Source organism: Zootoca vivipara, chromosome 7 (genome assembly GCF_965207765.1).
Source record: "Zootoca vivipara chromosome 7, rZooViv2.hap1.1, whole genome shotgun sequence".
In the NCBI taxonomy this organism is placed as follows: domain Eukaryota; kingdom Metazoa; phylum Chordata; class Lepidosauria; order Squamata; family Lacertidae; genus Zootoca; species Zootoca vivipara.
Window position 1 is genome coordinate 26,160,726 of NC_142590.1, and position 19,768 is coordinate 26,180,493.

At 40.8% G+C, this 19,768-nt stretch overlaps 1 protein-coding gene across 3 annotated transcripts in view; it reads left to right on the top strand.

The window, feature by feature from the left end:
* COL24A1 (collagen type XXIV alpha 1 chain) overlaps window positions 1–19,768 on the top strand; it is a 156,895-nt gene that overhangs the window by 32,141 nt on the left and 104,986 nt on the right. For all 3 annotated transcript variants that reach the window (XR_015950978.1, XM_035123684.3, XM_088673875.1), the window contains exons 6-13: window positions 173–226; window positions 1,082–1,135; window positions 5,394–5,438; window positions 7,796–7,849; window positions 11,553–11,597; window positions 13,790–13,843; window positions 14,846–14,890; window positions 17,592–17,645. Coding sequence is in view for 2 of the 3 variants with exons in the window: in XM_035123684.3 (XP_034979575.3) it covers window positions 173–226; window positions 1,082–1,135; window positions 5,394–5,438; window positions 7,796–7,849; window positions 11,553–11,597; window positions 13,790–13,843; window positions 14,846–14,890; window positions 17,592–17,645 (405 nt within the window). In the remaining variant the exon portion in view is untranslated. The remainder of the gene's footprint in view (window positions 1–172; window positions 227–1,081; window positions 1,136–5,393; window positions 5,439–7,795; window positions 7,850–11,552; window positions 11,598–13,789; window positions 13,844–14,845; window positions 14,891–17,591; window positions 17,646–19,768) is intronic.

Genomic DNA, 19,768 nt, shown 5'->3' on the forward strand with positions numbered 1-19,768 from the left:
ACAAAAACAATTATCGTAGCAACAGTAAACATACAAAAAAGTAGATATTAAAATCCTGGGCGCGTTTTAGATATTATACCATGTTGAAGCAAATTATCCATATCTCCTAAGTAATGATACCAATCATATGTTGTTGTTGTTTTCAACTCTTTATTTAATTTCTCAACCACAGGGTCCCAAAGGTGATCCAGGATTCTCCCCAGGACAAGCAAAACGTGGGGAAAAGGTAACTAGTTTAATTTTTAAAGAGCCATCTCCACAAATGTTTGAAATCTTGCCAATATTCTTGTACTCATGACATAAAATTTAAGTCTCTCCTGAATGTTTTCAGTAACAAACTACAGGTAGCTTGTTTATACTGGGGAATTTGCAACTTGGAGGAAAACATTTATATTTTATTGTTAGATACAAATCAGAACTAGTGCCAAAGTCAGAGTTGTGTTAAAGCAGACATCAAAAGCAGGTGTGGAAATACCCTTTCTTGCCTTGAAGCCCCATCTGAATCTGAATCTGGAAAGCCTAATAACCCTAGCTACATTGTTCAGAAAATGGTGCTAGATCAACTCAAATCTCATTTCAATATGTTCAACGGTGCTTGTGTAAATCAGAGTTCTGAGAAAATAAGGTGGGGTGGTGGGCAACCTAGCTAAGTCATAGAATGCATGCTTCATGTGCAAAGAAGCTCCAGGTTCAATTGGTAGTCTCTTGCTTGAAAAAGTATCCAGGTAGCAGGCAATAGAAAAGACTTTTTTCCTCACTGGGAATTCCAAGGATTGAACCCTGAACCTTCTGCATGCAAGGCATGTGCTGTGCCATGGAGATATGGCTCCTTTCTTGTCTTTTGGAGATATTGCTGATGATTTACACCAGTTCTGTGCATGCCAAATGGTGTTGTGTGGGTTTGCTTGTGTTGAACTGGCTGGGGAGGTGGGAGACTCCTGTGGTGACTGAATGGCTCTATTTTTCAGGGAGGGGGACATAGTGACCTTTATCATGTCTTCCAGCCTTAGACATGTTACGATTTCATCCCTTCCCAATATTGTGACCGGTTACAATGATTGTTTGAATTCTGAAATTACAGGGCGATACAGGACTAATAGGCTTGCCAGGCCTTGTAGGCATCAAAGGTGAAAAGGTAAGATTATTATTATCATCATTATTACTGCTATTACTGGAAGTCTACAAACAGAGAATGCTTGAGTTTCACAGAGTTTCAGTGTAAGGAAGGGTTTCCTTACAGACCAGTGCAAAGCTGCCCATGAATAAGATTGCTAGTGAGCAAACACAGCTTTGGATCAGAGCGTAATTGTTCAGGGACAATTGTGGCTCTCAAGTCTTGAGCGATACCTTTTTCCAGAAGCCTTTAAAAAAATCATTTGCCACAAAACCCAATCTAAAGAAATCTCAATTTTTTTTAATGCGCTAACTTGGGAAAACATGAGATTGTGGAATTTCATTCTAATATTTGATTTTGCGGGGATCTAATGTCCCTTCTGTGACTGATTGCCATGGGATCCTCAAGCTTGTACTGTTTTAGCTCTTGTCACAGAGGTTAGCTAAATGATCGCGTATGGAAGGCAGCTTCTCCACTGTGCGCTGCAGCAAACAAGAAATGGAATTGCAGTTGTTTTAATTTCTCGGCACTGGAATTTAGTGCTGTTGTCATTTGCTTTGTCCACAGTTGACATGCTTTCTAGGCTGGCAGGATAGAGATCTTTGCCAAATCTATGCGCTAATTTAGCAAATGATATCTATAAACCTTGCTATGAGGAGCTGCTTGTAAAAAGTGAAGCATTTTGAACTGTACAAAACTACAGTTCCGTCCTTTCCCATTTCCTCTACCATCTGAGTAGAAAATAGCAGGGCAGCCTATAGATTTACTGGAAGTACGTGCTGCAGTGGTCTTTTAAAAGTTCCAATATAAGTTATGTTCTAAAACCACAGGGGTGATGCATGTTTATCCATTGAAATAGCTTTCATACATCACAAGAACCAAAATCTTTTTAAGTGTGCTTTTATTCACTTCACCATAGCGTTTGAGCAGTAATTTCTGTAGTAAAATTATTTCATGGTGCCTTGGCTACTGTAGGAAAAGAAAGTATGAAGTTCAAATATGAGGGGTGATGGGAAGATGAGGAACAAGTTATTGGCTAAACCAGGCATGTCCAAAGTCTGTTTCAGGGGCCTAATCCAGCTGGTTTTATCCGGGTCTTGTGGCAGTTTATTTATTGGTGTCAAATCCTAAAAAAGCTCAACAACTTCAGGGTAAAACCGTAAAAAAAGCTAACAACTTCAACCCTAAAAAAAGCTCAACAACTTTGGTCCTCAAATCTGGGCACCCCTGGGCTAAATAATAATAACGTGTCATACAAGGAAATACGTTCTTATTGTTAGGCTTAATGAATCCAATTAAAACATGTTGGTGACCATGCTTTTGTCTCAAGATCTGTTAGTCTGCTTTTTATTTTGAGATATAATTTCAAAACTTCCTCACTTCCAAAAACGACACATGTAGATTATCCCAAAATGGTGTGCGCTGAGTGAGACTCTTTAAGTGATCTTAAAGAGAAATTTTATATCATCTCTGCCAGATTGAGGTACAGACTGCAGTAGTCACATTTCAGAGCAACCTAAAAATGTACTATGCATGGACAGATTTCCCCCCCTCCAAAATCCTAATATGCCCATTTCTAGTTGCAAATGGAAAATGTGGATGGGCTGTTGATGACATGTTGATGAAGTGTATATACATAAATAGCGTTCATTTTCCATTCAGAGTGATGCAAGAAAACACACACAGACTAAAGTATCCTTCAATGCTTCTTTATATTGTTGTAGGCCAATACATCTGGTCTATATTTTAGGCACAATTGACGTACTTTTTTATGATTACAGCTGCAGTAAGCTGTGAAATTAATTAACCACGTTGCAGTTAGTATATTCGGAAGGTTGCAGATATAATGCAAATTGATAGGGTCATATTTGTCAGCACATGCTCTTTTCTTTGCTGACCAAAATAGTTCTCTTAAAGAACCTGAAGTAAATTTAAAATCTGCCTCCTCAAAGCAGCTTTCCCCCTCCCTCTCCAAAAGCTAGCCATGAGAGTCATAGAGGAGACATTCCCAGAGAGGAATTCAATGTTGTGTTAAGGGCTACAGCTGAAGTTCTATGTATATGTGGAAGGCATGCATTTGGGGTTCTTTGGGTGTAATTTTGGGTGCACTTTTCCTCATGCTGGATGTGAAGTCTGGACTCTATGTATAGGCAAAGTTGGGCTGGTTTGACTGTAAGAAGCATCTGACTCAATTCTATGGAAGCCATAAAGCAGCGATTCAAGCCTACCGCTTCTCACTGTTGCTTCTAGAATCTATTCCAGACACAGAACAAATATAATATGCCTAATTAAGCAGAACTGTAAGCAAGAGATGAGTTAGCAACTTGAAATAGTAAAAGACGGAAGCTTAATGTGTAATTGTTACATGGTGGGGGAAATGTTCAATTTGTACATTATCTTGTAAGTAGAACGTTTAATGTGATTTAGATTTTTTTTTACATAAAATAATCATGAAATAGAAATAAAATGTTCACCATCAATTGCATGCATAGAGGTGTTTGGTTGTGTGTGTTTTTTTAAAGTCGAGAAAATTTATGGCCCAGATTATCTAGTTTCAGGGACACTTCTGTGCCTGAATAGAATAGAAAAATTCAGCGGATGTGCAAAATATACCTCATTTTATGTAATCCATCCTGCAGTTCACACTTATTTGCATGTGTTTCCTGGTTTTGTCACTTAATGGGGAGGACTCCAATGAGAAGGAGCTGAAATCCAGCCCACTCACTTTTTTAAAAAAAACCTATTGCGCTAAAAAAGAAACTAGCCTTTTAAATATTGTGGCTGGCTTCATGTGTCTTCACTTCATGTGTGTGTGTGTGTGTGTGTGTGTGTGGTGTGTGTGTGTGTGTGTGTGTGTAAGGACTGGTTGTCAGCACCTGGAATCCTTGGGGGTCTGTCAGGGCACCAGTACCCTGGCAGGTCCAACTTCTGATGCCTGCCCTGGGCCCCTTGCTACATTTCTTCAAGGAGCACTGGGCAGCTGCCATTTTGATTTTCCACAATGTCCCCCAATGTAAGCATGTAGCTCCAGAGCATCATGAGACATGAAAGTGGCCCAGCCCCAGCAAGATGGTGTTGCTGCTGCAGCCTGCCATTGCTGCCAGGTATGCCTGCCAGGGTCACCAGTAGAGGAGAGAGGGGTACATCCAACAGCCATTTTGCTCACCACCCCAAAGCTAGCCTCGTGCGTGTGTTTGTGTGTGCACGCATGCACAACACAAGGTAATTCTTCTACCCACGGTTTGAAAGGTGCTTACAAACAGAATGCCAAGGATTTTGTGCTTTTTTGTGTACAACTGCCACAACATACCTTGGGATCTTTTGTGTGGAAGAAGAGGGAAATTGGTGAGATGAGCAGGTGGACTCTACAATGGAATGAATTCCTCTACTGTTATAAGAATAGAAATAGCAAAGTATTGATCAGAGCGTAATTTTGGGTTGTTGTTTTTTGGTGATCATAAACTTTCTCAACTCACATTATTTCCCCAAAGCCAGACAGTAAAATTTACAGGTTTAGTTCACTTTCTTAAATAGCAATAATTCTGTATTATTCAAGTGATAGGTAGGTAGCCGTGTTGGTCTGAGTTGAAACAAAATAAAAAAATTCCTTTAGTAGCACCTTAAAGACCAACTAAGTTTTTATTTTGGTATGAGCTTTCATGTGCATGCACACTTCATCAGAGGTATTCTGTATAATTCAGTTTAGGACAATGCTATTTAAGTAGTGAGACAACAGCTTGCATAAGCTGGCTTGTTGAATATTCCAAATTTATCGGAATATTGATGTTTTCTTTTACGTGTGTAAAATTATCTTAATCTTTTTTCCTAGATAGCTTCTTGGAGCTGTCTGTGAAAAAACTTCTCTATAGCTACCTCACTGAAACAGTATTACTCAGAGTGTTGCGAAAAGGATTTGGCATGGGGGGAAACTTCTTGGACCGGATCCAACATTCAGTAATTACAAGCAGATTGCTCCTGGAGGTCTTTTTCATCTACGTGTTTCTTATTGCAAACCTCTGCTTGATTTCAGGTTGGCATATCAAGAAGCTGATAAAGAGTATGGAGATACAAGTCTCTCCCCATTTCTCACCAATAGACTTGTCTTTTCAGACGTCAGCTGTTAAAACTAAGCTATATTGATATCAGATGAAAATAGGCTTGGCAAAATTTTCTTTGCTTAAGGGTGCGGTGGGGAGGGGTAAGCAGATTGTCGATACCTGACGTGTGTGTGTATGATCATTTCAGCATTCATTGAAACATTTATCTTTCATACCTGTAGGGTCCCACGGGGTATCCAGGACCACCGGGGCCACGTGGAGAGCAAGTAAGTGGTCCAGTCACAATCTGATGCGTCTCTTATAATGCACCTCTCATTTAATAAGCGCTTTCTGTCAGAGTTTGGGAAAGTGAGGCTGATACCGTAGGCAATTTTTGGAGGAACCAAAATTCAGTGGTAGAGCATCCTTTACATGAGTAAGGGGCCAGTTTCAATCTCTGGCAGTGCCAGCTAGAAGGATTTCAGAAAAACAGGACTGGGGAATATTCTGGTATCTGAGCACCACTGCTAGTCACAGTAGATACAGTGAGGGGGGGGGAGTATTTGATCCTCTACTAAATTTGCCCATTTGCCCTCTGACGAAGAAATGACTAGTCCATAATTTTAACGGTAGGTTTATTGTAGCTGTGAGAGACAGAATAACAAAACCCCAGAAACCCAAAGACAAAAGTCAGAGATTGATGTGCATTATAATAAGTGAAATAAGTATTTGATCCCCTATCAACCAGCCAGATATCAGGCTACCTGGTATCTTCACTGTATGTAACAAACTGAGATTAGAAGCACCTGCTGTAAGGGGAAGACCGTAACTGTAATCCCAGCTCGTTACAGTACCTGTACAAAAGACACCTGTCGACAGAAGCAATCAATCCAGCAGATTCCAAAGTAGCCACCACGACCAAGACCAGAGAGCTGTCTAAGGATGTCAGGAACAAGATTGTAGACCTGCACAAGGCTGGACTGGGCTACAAGCCAAGCAGCTTGGTGAGAAGGTGACAACAGTTGGTGCAATAATTCGCAAATGGAAGAAACGCAAAATAACTGTCAACCTCCCTCATTCTGGGGCTCCATCCAAGATCTCATCTCGTGGAGTTGCAGTGATCAGGAGAATGGTGATGAAGCAGCCCAGAACTACACGGGGGGAACTTGCCAATGATCTCAGGGCAGCTGGGACCATAGTCACCATGAAAACTGTTGGTAACACACTACGCCATGAAGGACTGAGATCTTGCAGAGCCCACAAGGTCCCCTTGCTCAAGACAGCACATGTACAGGCCCGTCTGCAGTTTGCCAATGCACATCTGAATGACCCAGAGGAGAAGTGGGTGAAAGTGTTGTGGACAGATGAGACCAAAATCAAGCTCTTTGGCATCAACTCAACTTGCTGTGATTGCAGGAGGAGGAATGCTGCCTACGACCCCAAGAACACCATCCCCACTGTCAAATATAGAGGGGGACATAATATGCTTTGGGGGTGTTTTTCTGCTAAGGGGACAGGACACCTTCACTGCATCAAAGGGACGATGGACGGGACCATGTATCATCAAATCTTGGGTGAGTACCTCCTTCCCTCAGCCAGGGCATTGAAAATGGGTTGAGGATGGGTATTCCAGCATGGCAATGACCCAAAACACATGGCCAAGGTAACAATGAGTGGCTCAAGAAGAAGCACGTTAAGGTCCTGGAGTGGCCTAGCCAGTCTCCAGACCTTAATCCCATCGAAAATCTGTGGAGGGAGTTGAAGGTTCGAGTAGCTACACATCAGCCCCAGATCTTACTGACTTGGAGAGGATCTGCAAAGAGGGGTGGGACAAAATGCCTCCTGAGATGTGTGCAAACCTACAAGAAACGTTTGACCTTTGTAATTGCCAACAATGGTTTTGCCACCAAGTATTAAGTCATCTTTTGCAAGGGGATCAAATACTTAATTCACTCATTATAATGCACATCAATCTCTGACTTTTGTCTTCTGGGTTTCTGGGGTTTTTCCTGTTGTTATTCTGTCTCTCACAGCTACAATAAACCTACCATTAAAATTATGGACTGGTCATTTCTTTGTCAGAGGGCAAACGGGCAAATTTAGCAGGGGATCAAATACTTTCCCCCTCACTGTAATATTGAACTAGTTGGGCCAAGCTTCAGATACTGAAGTGGCAGATGATTTAATTTGGCTTCTGAACTATTGCACCGGGTACCTGACAGCAGACAGCGTTGAGTAAATTCTTATGTAGATATTGAATACCTTCTCACATGGTTCCCCACCCCAGTGTAAATAGCAATCGTATGACCAAGCTCAGGCTCAGTTTCTGTAATCTGCATTATAAATCACAGTCCCCTGAGGGAATCTTCCATGTTTCACTTTTTCCGAAAAGTGGTCTAACAGTTTCCCTCATGAATCAGCCTGTGTCTCACATTTCACCACTGAATGTCACGGCCCTCCTCTTCCGCCCACTAACTGTTGAGATTCATGTTCCATTGCTTGGTTGAGTTATCATGCTGATGCACAGGATTGACATTTTCGGTAAGTTATGTGAAAGGCAGTCTTGAATTGAACGTTTAGGGCTTACCTACAAGTGAGAAAATGCATTAATTCTTCTTTCCCCCACCCCTTTTCTTCAATTCAGGGAATTCTAGGAATGGCTGGCAATCCCGGGGCTCCAGGTTACCCTGGCAGGCAGGTGCAGTAACTATACTTCAAACCTAAACTATCCCCCCCCCTTTTTTACTAAATACCCAAATAATCAGTTTTTTCTTTTTTTAAAGAATACAGACACGAATACAATCCCACAATAATTTGTTTATTGCGCTGTTTAAGCTTGTTGATTTCTTTGCACAGTTTATTCACAGAACAGTTATAAAAGAATGACCACTTACCTAGTCTTGGGGTGGACGGTGGTTGCAGCCCATCACCCCCTAACTCCCTGGGGTAAAACGCTCCCAACATGGCAGCCGGCTGCTGGGGAATTTTCCTGGCTGTATGCAAGGAATGGTGGGAAATCCTGCCCCCCTCAAATTTAAACTGTCCAGCTTGCACTTGGTAGAAACAAACCGTGATCCCTAGATTAGCAATATGCCCAAACCAGGGATCACAAGACACAGTCAATTAACCAATAACAAACCTTGGCATATCACCATGTTTTGTAAGGAGCAAAGCGAACTATGATTCTGGCTTTGGTGTATTGTAAAGATCCTTGAAAGAGATATTATACTAAGTAAAGTGCATACAGTGGTACTTCGGTTTAAGTACACAATTGGTTCCGGAAGTCTGTACTTAAGCTGAAGCGAACTTTCCCATTGAAAGTAATGGAAAGTGGATTAATCCGTTCCAGACTGGTCTGCGGAGTACTTAAACTGAAAGTACTCAAACTGAAGCATACTTAAACCGAGGTATGACTGTATTGAAGAGATGTGGAGTTTTGTGTCAGGATATAGTGTGTGCATTTGTGTTTACAAATCTAGAAGTTTTGTGTTCTGGTAAAGTTGATAAAGATTATTAATATAAATTAGGCTACCCCCTGGTCACTCTATTTTTTGTTTGAATTTGTTGGTTCGTCCTATGCAACATTTGTCTTAAACTTCTATGCATAACGAGATACATAGATAATAGGCTTTGATATATTTCCCCCATTGGAGCAACAACCATGTTAATATTTGTTTCCTGCTCTCCTTTTCTTTTGTTTACAGCTCTTTCTCATGCTCCTTCAATGTTTTTGTTTCTGTGTTATTCTGAGACACACCTGCCTTCCATCAGAAATGTTAGAAACCAAATAACCAGCTCAGTAGACACTCAGAAATTACAAAAACTCCTTCTCCCCCACTTTCCCCAGCATCTGTTTTGATTCTTGTGGAGGGAATAATTATGTGATAAGCCACTTTAGGACAGTAAGAAGCACCTGCTGGTTTTCAACCCCAATTCTGATGGGAATATATTTTTTAGCACCAGAGTCTATCCAGAGTCTGAATCTGGGAGTGTGATATATTTATTAACAGCTGCCACTAGCGTAGTTTTATTTATATAAAAGCAAAGAGGCAAAACTTGAGTCAGATTCTCAATACTGGCCAAGCTGAAAGCCTGAAAGAAGCATGAACCAAAAACATTTTTGTTAGATTCTGTGCCACCCCTGTCAACTTCTCCCCCAGGCTCTGCGGGTTTAATTCCAAGAAAGCATAAAAGCCTATTTTTAAACTGTAAGGGAGTCTTGCTTCTCACTGACTGAATCTTCTCGCAAAAAGGAGTTTCATGATTAAAAGAGAGCAAAAGAACATCTGGCAAAATAATAGCTTACTTTTTTAAACTGGCCAGTTGCGCTGCCGACTTAAAACTGGCTCCAGGCCTTCTTTGGCAAACCCAGTTACTATGTGTACACTGAAGGTGTACCAAATATGTAACATGTGCAGAAAATAAATGCCCTGTGGATGACATACCCAAATCCTTAAAGACATCTGAGAATACTGACATCCAAGCCCTTTGTAAAACATGAGATTAAGGCATCGATAGTGTCAGTGTTCCCTGTGGGAAACACCAGTTGTGTTTGTCATGTGAAGTGCCCAGATTGGAGAAAATAAGCAAAGTAGTTACAGCATACAGTTATGTTATCTGTCTTCAGTTCAAGCCATGGTCCAAAATATCCAAGATGGATGCTTCTGCATTACTTTTTCCACAGCTCTTTGCCTGGGGCCAGTTCCTATAAAGAGAAACAGGTCCTGCCGGTTCTTAAAACCTCAACAACCAGATCAGTCCTCCACACGCCACTGCTGTTGGCCAGCTGAAATCCAGTGACTCATTATCAGGTGTTAGAGCCGGCTAACCATGCATCCTCCATGTTGTTAACATCTTAATTACAGATGTCAACAGGAAGAACCACGATCGGGGCTGTACTTTTCAGAAGCACAGACATTAACTGCAAAGGAAGCTGAATGAAATGAATAATATGATAGAGCATAACAGTTGCAACTGTCTTTGCAGGCTCATGGGGTGTATGCAGGAAGTAGATGTGGCACTTGTAGATCTCTGGGTAGTTTTCAACGAATCCATAAGGCTCTCTGACTTCCAATAAGAAAAAGGCATTCCTTGCCAAAAAAGAATAAGAGACTGCTGAGATGAAGAAAGTTTTGGGGAATGGTGTGGTTTAGAACTTTGGGGAATGGTGTGGTTTGTGTGAACTTTGTTCTGGTATCAAAAACAAATTCCTAGGCTGAGTGTGTGCTCAACTGTTAAATGGGCCCACCCCATTGAGTTGCTACTTTGCTCCTGGTTTCTTCTGGTGAATCTCAGAATTCTATCAGAAAACAAAAGTTCACCCAGCAAGCTTGAATTCTGTCCACCTAAGAAGGTGTTATGTACTTTTTAAATGTTGGTCGTTCAGGTCAAGGAGGTTAAATAGTAATCATCATGAATAGCACAGACTGAGGTCCCTCACAGTGGTCCTCAGAATTTAGGAGAGAGACACAAAGTGGCTCACCAATTAGATATAAAGTGTTAATGGTTGGTGATGGTTCGTATCCTCACGGTTGGGCTACTGCCAAAAGTTAGCAGTAGGGAACAAAGGGTTATAAATATGGAACAAGTCAAGAACTGAAGAGCCTTCTGAGAACCAGCGCTGGAATAACAACAACAAAAATACTACTTCAAATGCACTGTACTTTCCCTTCAATATTTGTCTTGGTTTCTTAATTGTTTTTAACCACTGGAACTTTTATAAGCTCGTTAATGTGTTAAACGACTCTTTCCATTAAGTCAGTACATATAGAGAGAGAACCAACTAAAATATCCATCGTCATAGACACAGGATTTCATTAATACATTTAATATCAGGAACGAAGTTGAATTCCAATGTACACATACAAAGGGGTCAGTTTTATCCCTTAATTTTGGCTTTTGCAGTGTTTCTGTGCCTGATAATTGGTTTCTAATAACTCACAGTCATGAATAGGGACTATTAAAATATTTAATAGTTTATATAGCAACAGGATAATAGCCTGCCAGCTCTTCCCAACTATCAAGCACTTTGAATGACTGGGATCAGCATGTTGTTCCGGGAAATGTCTGTAATTGCATCCGAGCTTAAAAGTTTATTAATAAAATGGTTGTGAAGTCAAATTAAGCCAAGTCTCTAATTGAAAGGGGGTGAGGTGCGATCCCTGCAAATAATGAACTGAAAGAAAAAGAAAGAAAGTTGCACCCATACCAAGAGAATTACATGTTGTTGTTTTAAAAGAAACCCTCTGCAAATTTGATTACATATAGAGAGTTCTGACTTACACACTCATAATTTTTGAAAAAGCATTTTGCCAGTTTTGCAAATGAATAGCTATGGCATTTTAAAATATAGTATCTCTGTGTATTAAAAATGAAGTAAAAGGCATTTCTTCTTGTGCTAGGGTTTAGCAGGACCAGAAGGTAACCCAGGCCCTAAAGGTGTAAGAGTAAGTAAGCATTTTTAAAGGATTATGACATGCATGACTTTATTTTATTTTTTGCCCATTCACAATGTAGCATGGAACTGCAGATACTTCATCCAGATTTACTATTTTTTCCGCTCACTGGGTCACTATGTGAGTTATTTACAAACTGTGTTTCATTAACATTCATGGAAGGGTTTGTTTCATTGTGCTCACAGTCTACAGTCTATCCATGCTAGTGCTCCATTTTTGATTGGAATATAAACAGAGAGAGACAGACCCCGGAGGGAACATTGTGTGGATGTGCATGTATGGATGCTGGGCATTTTGTGCCTGAAACAATTGATTTTGTGTTGTTAAGAAGACAGGATGGAAGAATAAAACAGACTTTCCGCACAGTTATCAGGTTTGCAAAACTAAAGGTGTGTTTGGACGATACTTTCCTGATTTCTCCTCTGAACGCAGTAAGATTGTGAGGAGGTCTTGGGCTTGTGTACTTCCACCCAGTCCCTCTGTAACTGACCCAGAAGAATGTGAAATCTCCTTTGACCCTGGATACTGAACTTGCTAAGCAGAAAATGTCTTAAAGAGTTATGTGTGTGCCATCGAAAAGTGAAGCAATCCATCATTCTATTTAGAATAGCAGTTTTAGCAGAAAGGTGTAACGGTGCAGGGGCATGATCAGTGTTGCCGTAAGGCAATGGTGGCTAATCTGTCCCTCGAGCATTGCTGAACCACAACTCCCATTGGGCCCAGCCAGTAGGAAGATAGGGGTGGTGCACCACGAGCGACGCATCACCGCTGCCCACCCCACCCCCAAAACACGTGCCCCGCCCCAAAACACGAGCCCCGCCCCAAAACGCGCGCCCCACCACTGCGCACGGCGTGCCCTGCCCCCAAAATGTGCACCCCGCCCCACCCCCAGAACACGCGCCACGTCACTGGGGGCAGCGCGCCTGCATGAAGCTCAGCCGCTGAGCATGGCTGGTGATGAGGGATGTTGGGAGCTGTAGTTCAGTATCTTAAGGGCCATGGATTAGCTACACCTGCCACTTGCATAGCTGCCAAGTTCTCCCTTTTTTAAAAGGGAAATTCCATTATGCTGAATAGGCTTCCTCGCGAGAAAAGGGAAAACCTGGCAGCTATGCACTTGATCTAGGAACTAGTTTGCTCATTTCTTTTACTGTACATGGAAGAGGTTACTTCAGATTCTAAGGAGTCACTACTGAACGAGTTGAATAGCTAGTCAACAACAGTCAACGGGACAACAAGCTCTGTGAAGTTAAAGGACTTAAGTGCTGTTTTACACTAAATGTAAGTCAGTGGCCCAACTTACTCAGCATTATCAATCCCATCATTTTCTGGTGTGCATGAAGTTTATTTTTAACTGGAGATGCTGGGAATAGAACGTGGGATCCTTCTACCACTAAGTCTATTCATTTTAATTGCCGATTAGTGGAATATTTTGTGGCAACATCTGAGAAATAAGACTCTTTTTCTCAATAAACATTTGCTTGTCACCCTGGTTACTACTGCACAGATTTTGTTTTCCTTTGTGGGTTTTCTTTGTGTGTGTGTGTATGTATCATGTGCACAATTGAGAACAGTTGTCTTTAGTTATAGTTTTCTATATTTTGACACCATAAGTATAGACTACTTGGACATACAGATTCAGTTCCTGTTCTGATGCCATGTTTGGAAAATGCATCAAAATCGATACAGTTGGCTGTTAAATTGGTGGGGAAAATTTAGTTATATTTAAAAGACAATAGGCTGATTGGGAAAAAATTAGTTTGGAAGAACAATTCGCAAAGTGAAAATTATGCAATAAAAGCTAGGTGTTTCTTCAATATTTGAATTAAAATAACTTTATTGGATAGTTCAGCCATGGAAATAAGTATACAAAAGTTAGTAGCCAGTGACAGATTTTAGGATCTCTCTCTCCTCATATTAGTCACTCAGTTGTGTCTTGATTTCCTTTTCTAAACAACCCATTTCTTGAATCTTTCTTGCCATGGGCACCCAGACAAATGACTATTTATTCTTTTGATCAGTTCCTTTAGTTTCAACAACAGGGTTTTCTCTGCGACATGTTTTCCTCCTTGGTTAAATTGCATGTAGCATTTGGTGCTGGTCATCCATGAGTGTAGCAAATTGTAAGTGACTTTGTGCTGGAGAAAAAATTTCTGATCTGCTTATTTCTTTTGTTTATCAAGGGTTTCATTGGGCCCCCTGGTGTGGCAGGACTGCCTGGACCCGAGGGAGAAAGAGTAGGTTTTATGGAATTTTTACGCATTTATGATAAAAAAGTACCATAAAATCTTAATGTGATATGCATTTCATAGGACTCTGCCTCACATACACCAAACAGAAGGCCAAACTAGACATGTGCTCATTTCATAAAATGTAAACAGCTGCTGTAAGGGAACTCAGTTCTCCAGGAAGTGTAATTTGTCATGTCCTCTCCTTCATTAATTTAACAACAACAGCAAAATCAATCAATAAAAAAATTCCTTCCAGTAGCACCTTAGAGACCAACTAAGTTTGTCATTGGTATGAGCTTTCGTGTGCATGCACACTTCTTCAGATACCATGCATGCACACGAACTGCTGTGATTCTCCAGCAGTTGACTTCGCCTCATGAGGCAAACTCCATCGTCTTGCGGGACAGGCAGATGCCAACATGTCTACATATATTTAGATATCTGGTCTTTCATTGTCCATTGAACACAGAGGCAATACTTTGTCTATTTTTGCAATAGACAAATTACTCAGTTTTTTTTAATGTCAATATAAATGGAGTCATTTAGGAGCCAATAGTACCCACAGGTGTATATCTCCATCTCCACCCCCACCCCCAAAAGATAGCTATCATTTTGTGTACAGTTTACTAATTTGGCTTTTGGGATCAGTTTTTGCCAGCAGCCTCATGTTCTAAATCTGTGCTTGCCTAGTAACATTAGATAGGCCCCTTTTAATATAATGTTTTAGATGCCTACTAAAAAAAACTTTATTTCAGCAGGACGTATAGTTTAGTTACTCATACTTGTTTTTAAAATTTGCTAATTTTAGCTGCATATTATTCAAAATTATGCTATTTCGTATACACCACTTAGATTTTTTAAATTAAAAAAATAAGCAGGCTATAAACATTATGGAATTAATTGATTTATTCATTAAAGATTGTAAACAAATAACAAGAACAGTAATAGAAACAAATGGCATTAACAAAGAGCCTGCAAGGATTCCATTCTGTGACGTTTTTGTTTCAGGGCATCCCAGGTTTACCTGGAAAAAGAGGTCTTAAAGGGAGACAGGTAAAGTGCCTCAATGTTTCATTCATTAATTCATTCAGCCTTTATCGGCACAATGTATTCTGTACTTAGTTTGCTGCTTATTTAATTTGATTGGTTGTTCCCTATTATATTCTGTCTTAACAATGTTAAAATGCTGCTTCCTCAGCTTTTTTTAATATTATTTTTTGGTTTTGTCCTGGAGGAAAGGTTTCTTATTAAAAGGATGTTCTGTACAAAGGCCTGAAAAAGAGAAGAGGGGAGGGAGTAGAGGACCGTATCAAAGCAGAAGGGTGCAGACTGAATGGAGAGGACCTCAGCAGGATTTTGGAAAGAGCAAATAACGTTTTAACCTCCCCACTTTAGTTGTAAAACCTTGCTTCGAGAACAACTTAGCTTTATCAAAGTAGTGCTTCATGCTGTCTCATAGACTTGTGCAGTGAGAGACAGCACGAGAGGTAGCGCTCTGTGAAAAAAATGATAAGTAGGGTTGCTCCTAAAGAAAGATTTCGGCATTTGAAATGGATCAGGCTAGTTTAAATGACGGGGAGAGCCATTCCTATGCACCTTTCACCATGTGTGAATTACACTCCTTGAAATCCAAAAAGCAGCTGTAGTAGTTTTGTGGTGCCTGGCTTGCCCACCTGGGCCGTAACAGCTCCTGGGATAGATATGATTTCCACTCCCCGCCAATATATAGGTTGATTTACTCCTTTCAGAATGATCTTGGCTCCATCTTGGTTACTCTTTTGCTACCGTTTCATAGGCAGTAGCATTAGAACGTCAGACTTTAGGAGAGAGAAAAAGGGATTCTGCTAAGAGAGCAGTTGTGATTAGTACTTCAAATATTCTTGGCATACGTGAAGTGGAACAAATTATTAAACTGGTTAGTTTTATTATTAAGAAAATTATAGGGTCTGGGCTACAAGCGTTTTTAATATTCTGAATGTATAGTATGTTTAAATAAAAACACTCTGTTATTCAAAACATATGTATCAAGTTTCTTTTCCACATTATGTATGTTATATGAAAACTGGCATGTATTACTGTATTTGAAAGTTATTGCCAATTGTATTATATTTGATACACAGGATTTTTGCAAACGTTATATTTGGTCGGGAGAATAAATTATATGAGGGCTTTCTTATACATGGAATTATTCTATATAGCTAGAAGTCAATCTGATTTAGGACACTTCATAAATTGAATTTACAGTTTTCCAGTTTAACTCACTGTAGCTGCAAGAACAATCAATCATAGTTCCTAGTAAAATATTAATAGACTTCCTCCTAGGGATGTTCTACAGAAGCACAGCAACTGGTACTATTTAATGCTAAAGAACAGTGTACCACCTGAATTGTTACAGGGATGTTTAAAATGTAATGGGAGATAACTCATTTTTTAAAAAAACAAATCCTGACAGTGGCTTATGGGAGATTTAGACTGGCATCTGAAGAGTTATTTTTGTATCCCCAAAAGTTTTTGGACTGTTATTGCTATTATTTTTTAAGCTGAGGACTGTCTCTTTGCTGCCATGCCGTATCAGATACTTCTTTTGAAAGCAGCCTCAGTGTCAAAAGAGAATGGTTATAGTGGAGTATTGTTCAAGGAACACAACTTGAAAGCACCCCTGGGAACGCAAAGCTAGCAATGTAATTCTTTGGATCCTGATTTTTAGGACTTCTCAGTTTTCTGAACAGTGTTGGATTTAAAACAACGCCAACCGATATTTGAGAATTAAAGAATTGCCTTGCTGTAGCAGTTCATAGTAGTATGAATAGAATTGTGCTCTGTTCTGTCTTGCTTTTTTATATAATACTGACTTGTTTAAATTGGCATGGCGTGGAGTTGCAGTGGTTGACTGATCGCGGTCACGGTAAAAGTTGATTCCCAGGGGGTCATTAACACAGTAAGAATCCAGAGAAACACTCAAAAAGGAGTTCCTACTTCACCACTTGCTTCCAGTAGCAAACACAGTGGCAGTCACCTAACCTCTAGTTGGTTGTGTCACTACTGGTTACCAGGAGGTAGAATGGAAGGGGTGAGGCAGTGGTGAGGTCAGTGTGGCAGAGTGATATAAAAGTATGCCTCATGTGGAAGAAGTGGCTAGGGAGAAACTTCTCTATCTTGAAATGCTAACATTTCGGCTAATGAAGCTGAATGTTGAAATATTCAAGCCAGATGGCAGAAAGTGCTTATTCACATAGTGCATAGTTAAAACTATGGAATTTGCTCTCACAAGAAGAAGGGGTAGCCACAAATCTGGACAGCTTTAAAAAGAGTATTAGGCAAACTCATGGGGGATAAGGCAATCAGAGGCTACTAAGTTGTACATCCACCGTCGTAGGTTGCATGCATCTGAATGCCAGTGGCTGAAAATCACAGGAGAGGAGAGTCCTGTTGTGTTCATGTCTTGCTTTCAGGTCTCCCACAGGCTTCTGATTGACTGTGACAACAGGATGCAAGACTAAGTGGGTTAGATTAGACTAGATGGCCTGATATGCCGGGGCTCTTTATGTGGGAATCAGACTGTTAGAGCTGGAAAGCCCATAAGAGACTAAATTAGTAAATCAATGAATAAGCCCTAAACACTATTTGGTTTGAAGATTCCTAAGAGCAAGTCCCCATCACCAGCAGCTTACTCTCAACTCTCAACATATAATGTTAAATATGCACTCCTATATGCTGTGACTTCTAACAAAACTATTGGTGATGTTTTAACCAGGGATTACCAGGTGATATTGGAAATAGAGGCCCCCCTGGTCCTGATGGAAGTCCTGTAAGTATGATGTCACGCGACAGAAAACAATAAGATGGAATTTTCGAGCTTATTCAGTGTCTGACAACCTGTAAGAGGCCTTGCTCCAGGATTATAACACATTCCTATCTATAAGAGGCCCCATTTACCTAATATGACGTTAATATAGGTTGGAGAGATTGAGCATCCTAGGTCCCTATCTTTTCAGAGCGACATTTTAAGGTCAAATGCATGGTTGTGTTTGTGTATCTTTAAACTAATAACAGCCTTGGAGTAATTGGCATGCAAAATGGGAGGAGAAAGGGAATTTCACTTTGCTCCTTGTGCCATCATTATTCTTATTTTTTGCTATGTGCCTTGTGTAGGGGACGGGTGAGCTACTGGGGATGCAAATAGCAGAATCCACCCCCTTCCCCGCAATGCCAGGGACATTGTTTGGGAAAGGCCCAAGGCCCAAGGTTTTTTGTTTTGTGGCATGTCTTCCCCCCTGCTTTTATGAAACTCATTAGTACCACCACCACCAACAACAACGACTACAACTACAACAAACAACTACAACTTTACATACATGCACACTGCAAAGAGCAGTGCTAGTGTGATCCCAGCCACCCATCATCTTAATTTGCCCAGAGGCACAATTTCCGCTTTAATATGTACATGAGCAGCAGTTCTTAGGGGTCCAGAAATTCCTAGGAAGGTCCAATTCACAAACAGTGTACCAGGCTCAGAAAATCCTGCTGTCATTGCATAGCTCACAGATAGCCCTGGTAGCCAGAGTTCACATATATATTAGCATATGCAAATTTGCATTATGAGTCTGTGTGCAGAGTATTTTAAGCATCTGAAAGCTGCACAACTGCTGAAGGTGAATGGCAGTGTTTTTCTTCAGGAGAACACTATTATGTGGATGTATTCGTCCTTTTTCTCGTATGTTGCGGTCCCAGTCTAAACCAGGGCCTCCCTTGACTGTATGATTATTGTGATCATTATTTACTATTGTTAATACAGATAGACAGATTAGGTCAAGCCTTTAACTGTGTTTCATTTTGCTGTTGGGGATGTCATCAGAAAGAAGGCAAGTGATTTTGTTGGTTGTATTCATGATAGACCTTTATAACAGTAGCTGCTGTTGTGGAGCTGTGGACCAGCACTCCTGATCATGGCATTGTGGCAGAGCCGATCCGCCACTCCTGCCAGTGCATCTGTGCAGCCCTGACCTCAGTGTTACCCCACTTCGGTCCCACCCAAGGAAGGTTCAGCAGTGCTGATGTTGGGAGGGCATCTCTGTCACTCGGCTCCACCAAGCCAAGCCAAACTGCAGCTCTGTAACAACTGAACACTTGAACTAGGACTTATGAAGAATGTCGTCCTGGATGACTAGGAATTCACAGCAATCTTGAGTTTGTAGTCTGGGATGCTGTTAGCTCCGGACACTTGTCAGACCATTTTATGGGGGCGTCTTAATAATTGCTTATATCTGAATTAGTTTGTTGTGGGATTAGTTTTGTTAAGTAAAGAAAATACCTTGGACCTTCGGCCATGTAAGAAGCCTGAGCTAACTGCTAGCAGCTGCTTCTTTATAAATGCTCAGATAAAATATTTTGCAAATGCTGCTGCAGAATAAACAGTTTAATTATAGAATCAAACTTGGCAGAACCTGGATTCGAAAAGAGCGAGAGAGACAAAAACTATTCAGTGCAACTGAGAACGTTTATATAGAAGAAGAAGAAGAAGAAGAAAAGTCAATAAATCCGTTTGCAAAGGAGTTCCTTCTAATTGTCTGTGACAGCTGCTGCCATTGAACAACCAGTCAAGCCTGCCCCGCAGGGTTGGTTCAGGCAAGCTGCCAAGCCTGCAGCTGCTACGGTGGGGAGGGTTGCAAATGCTAATAAGATAGCTATTGCACCTACTGTAGTAAAAATGTGGGACTGCTCAGAAGCTAATGCAGGTTTCCTCCAAACTCTGACATTAGAACTTGAGCAGCTGGTAATGAAGAGAAACCTATGCTTAAAACATACCTAGATGTCATACATAAACCCAGCACTTTGGATAAGTCACAGATAAAGGCAACTACAGATCTCTCCTTATACCAGGGGTCAGCAAACTTTTTCAGCAGGGGGCCGGTCCACTGTCCCTCAGACCTT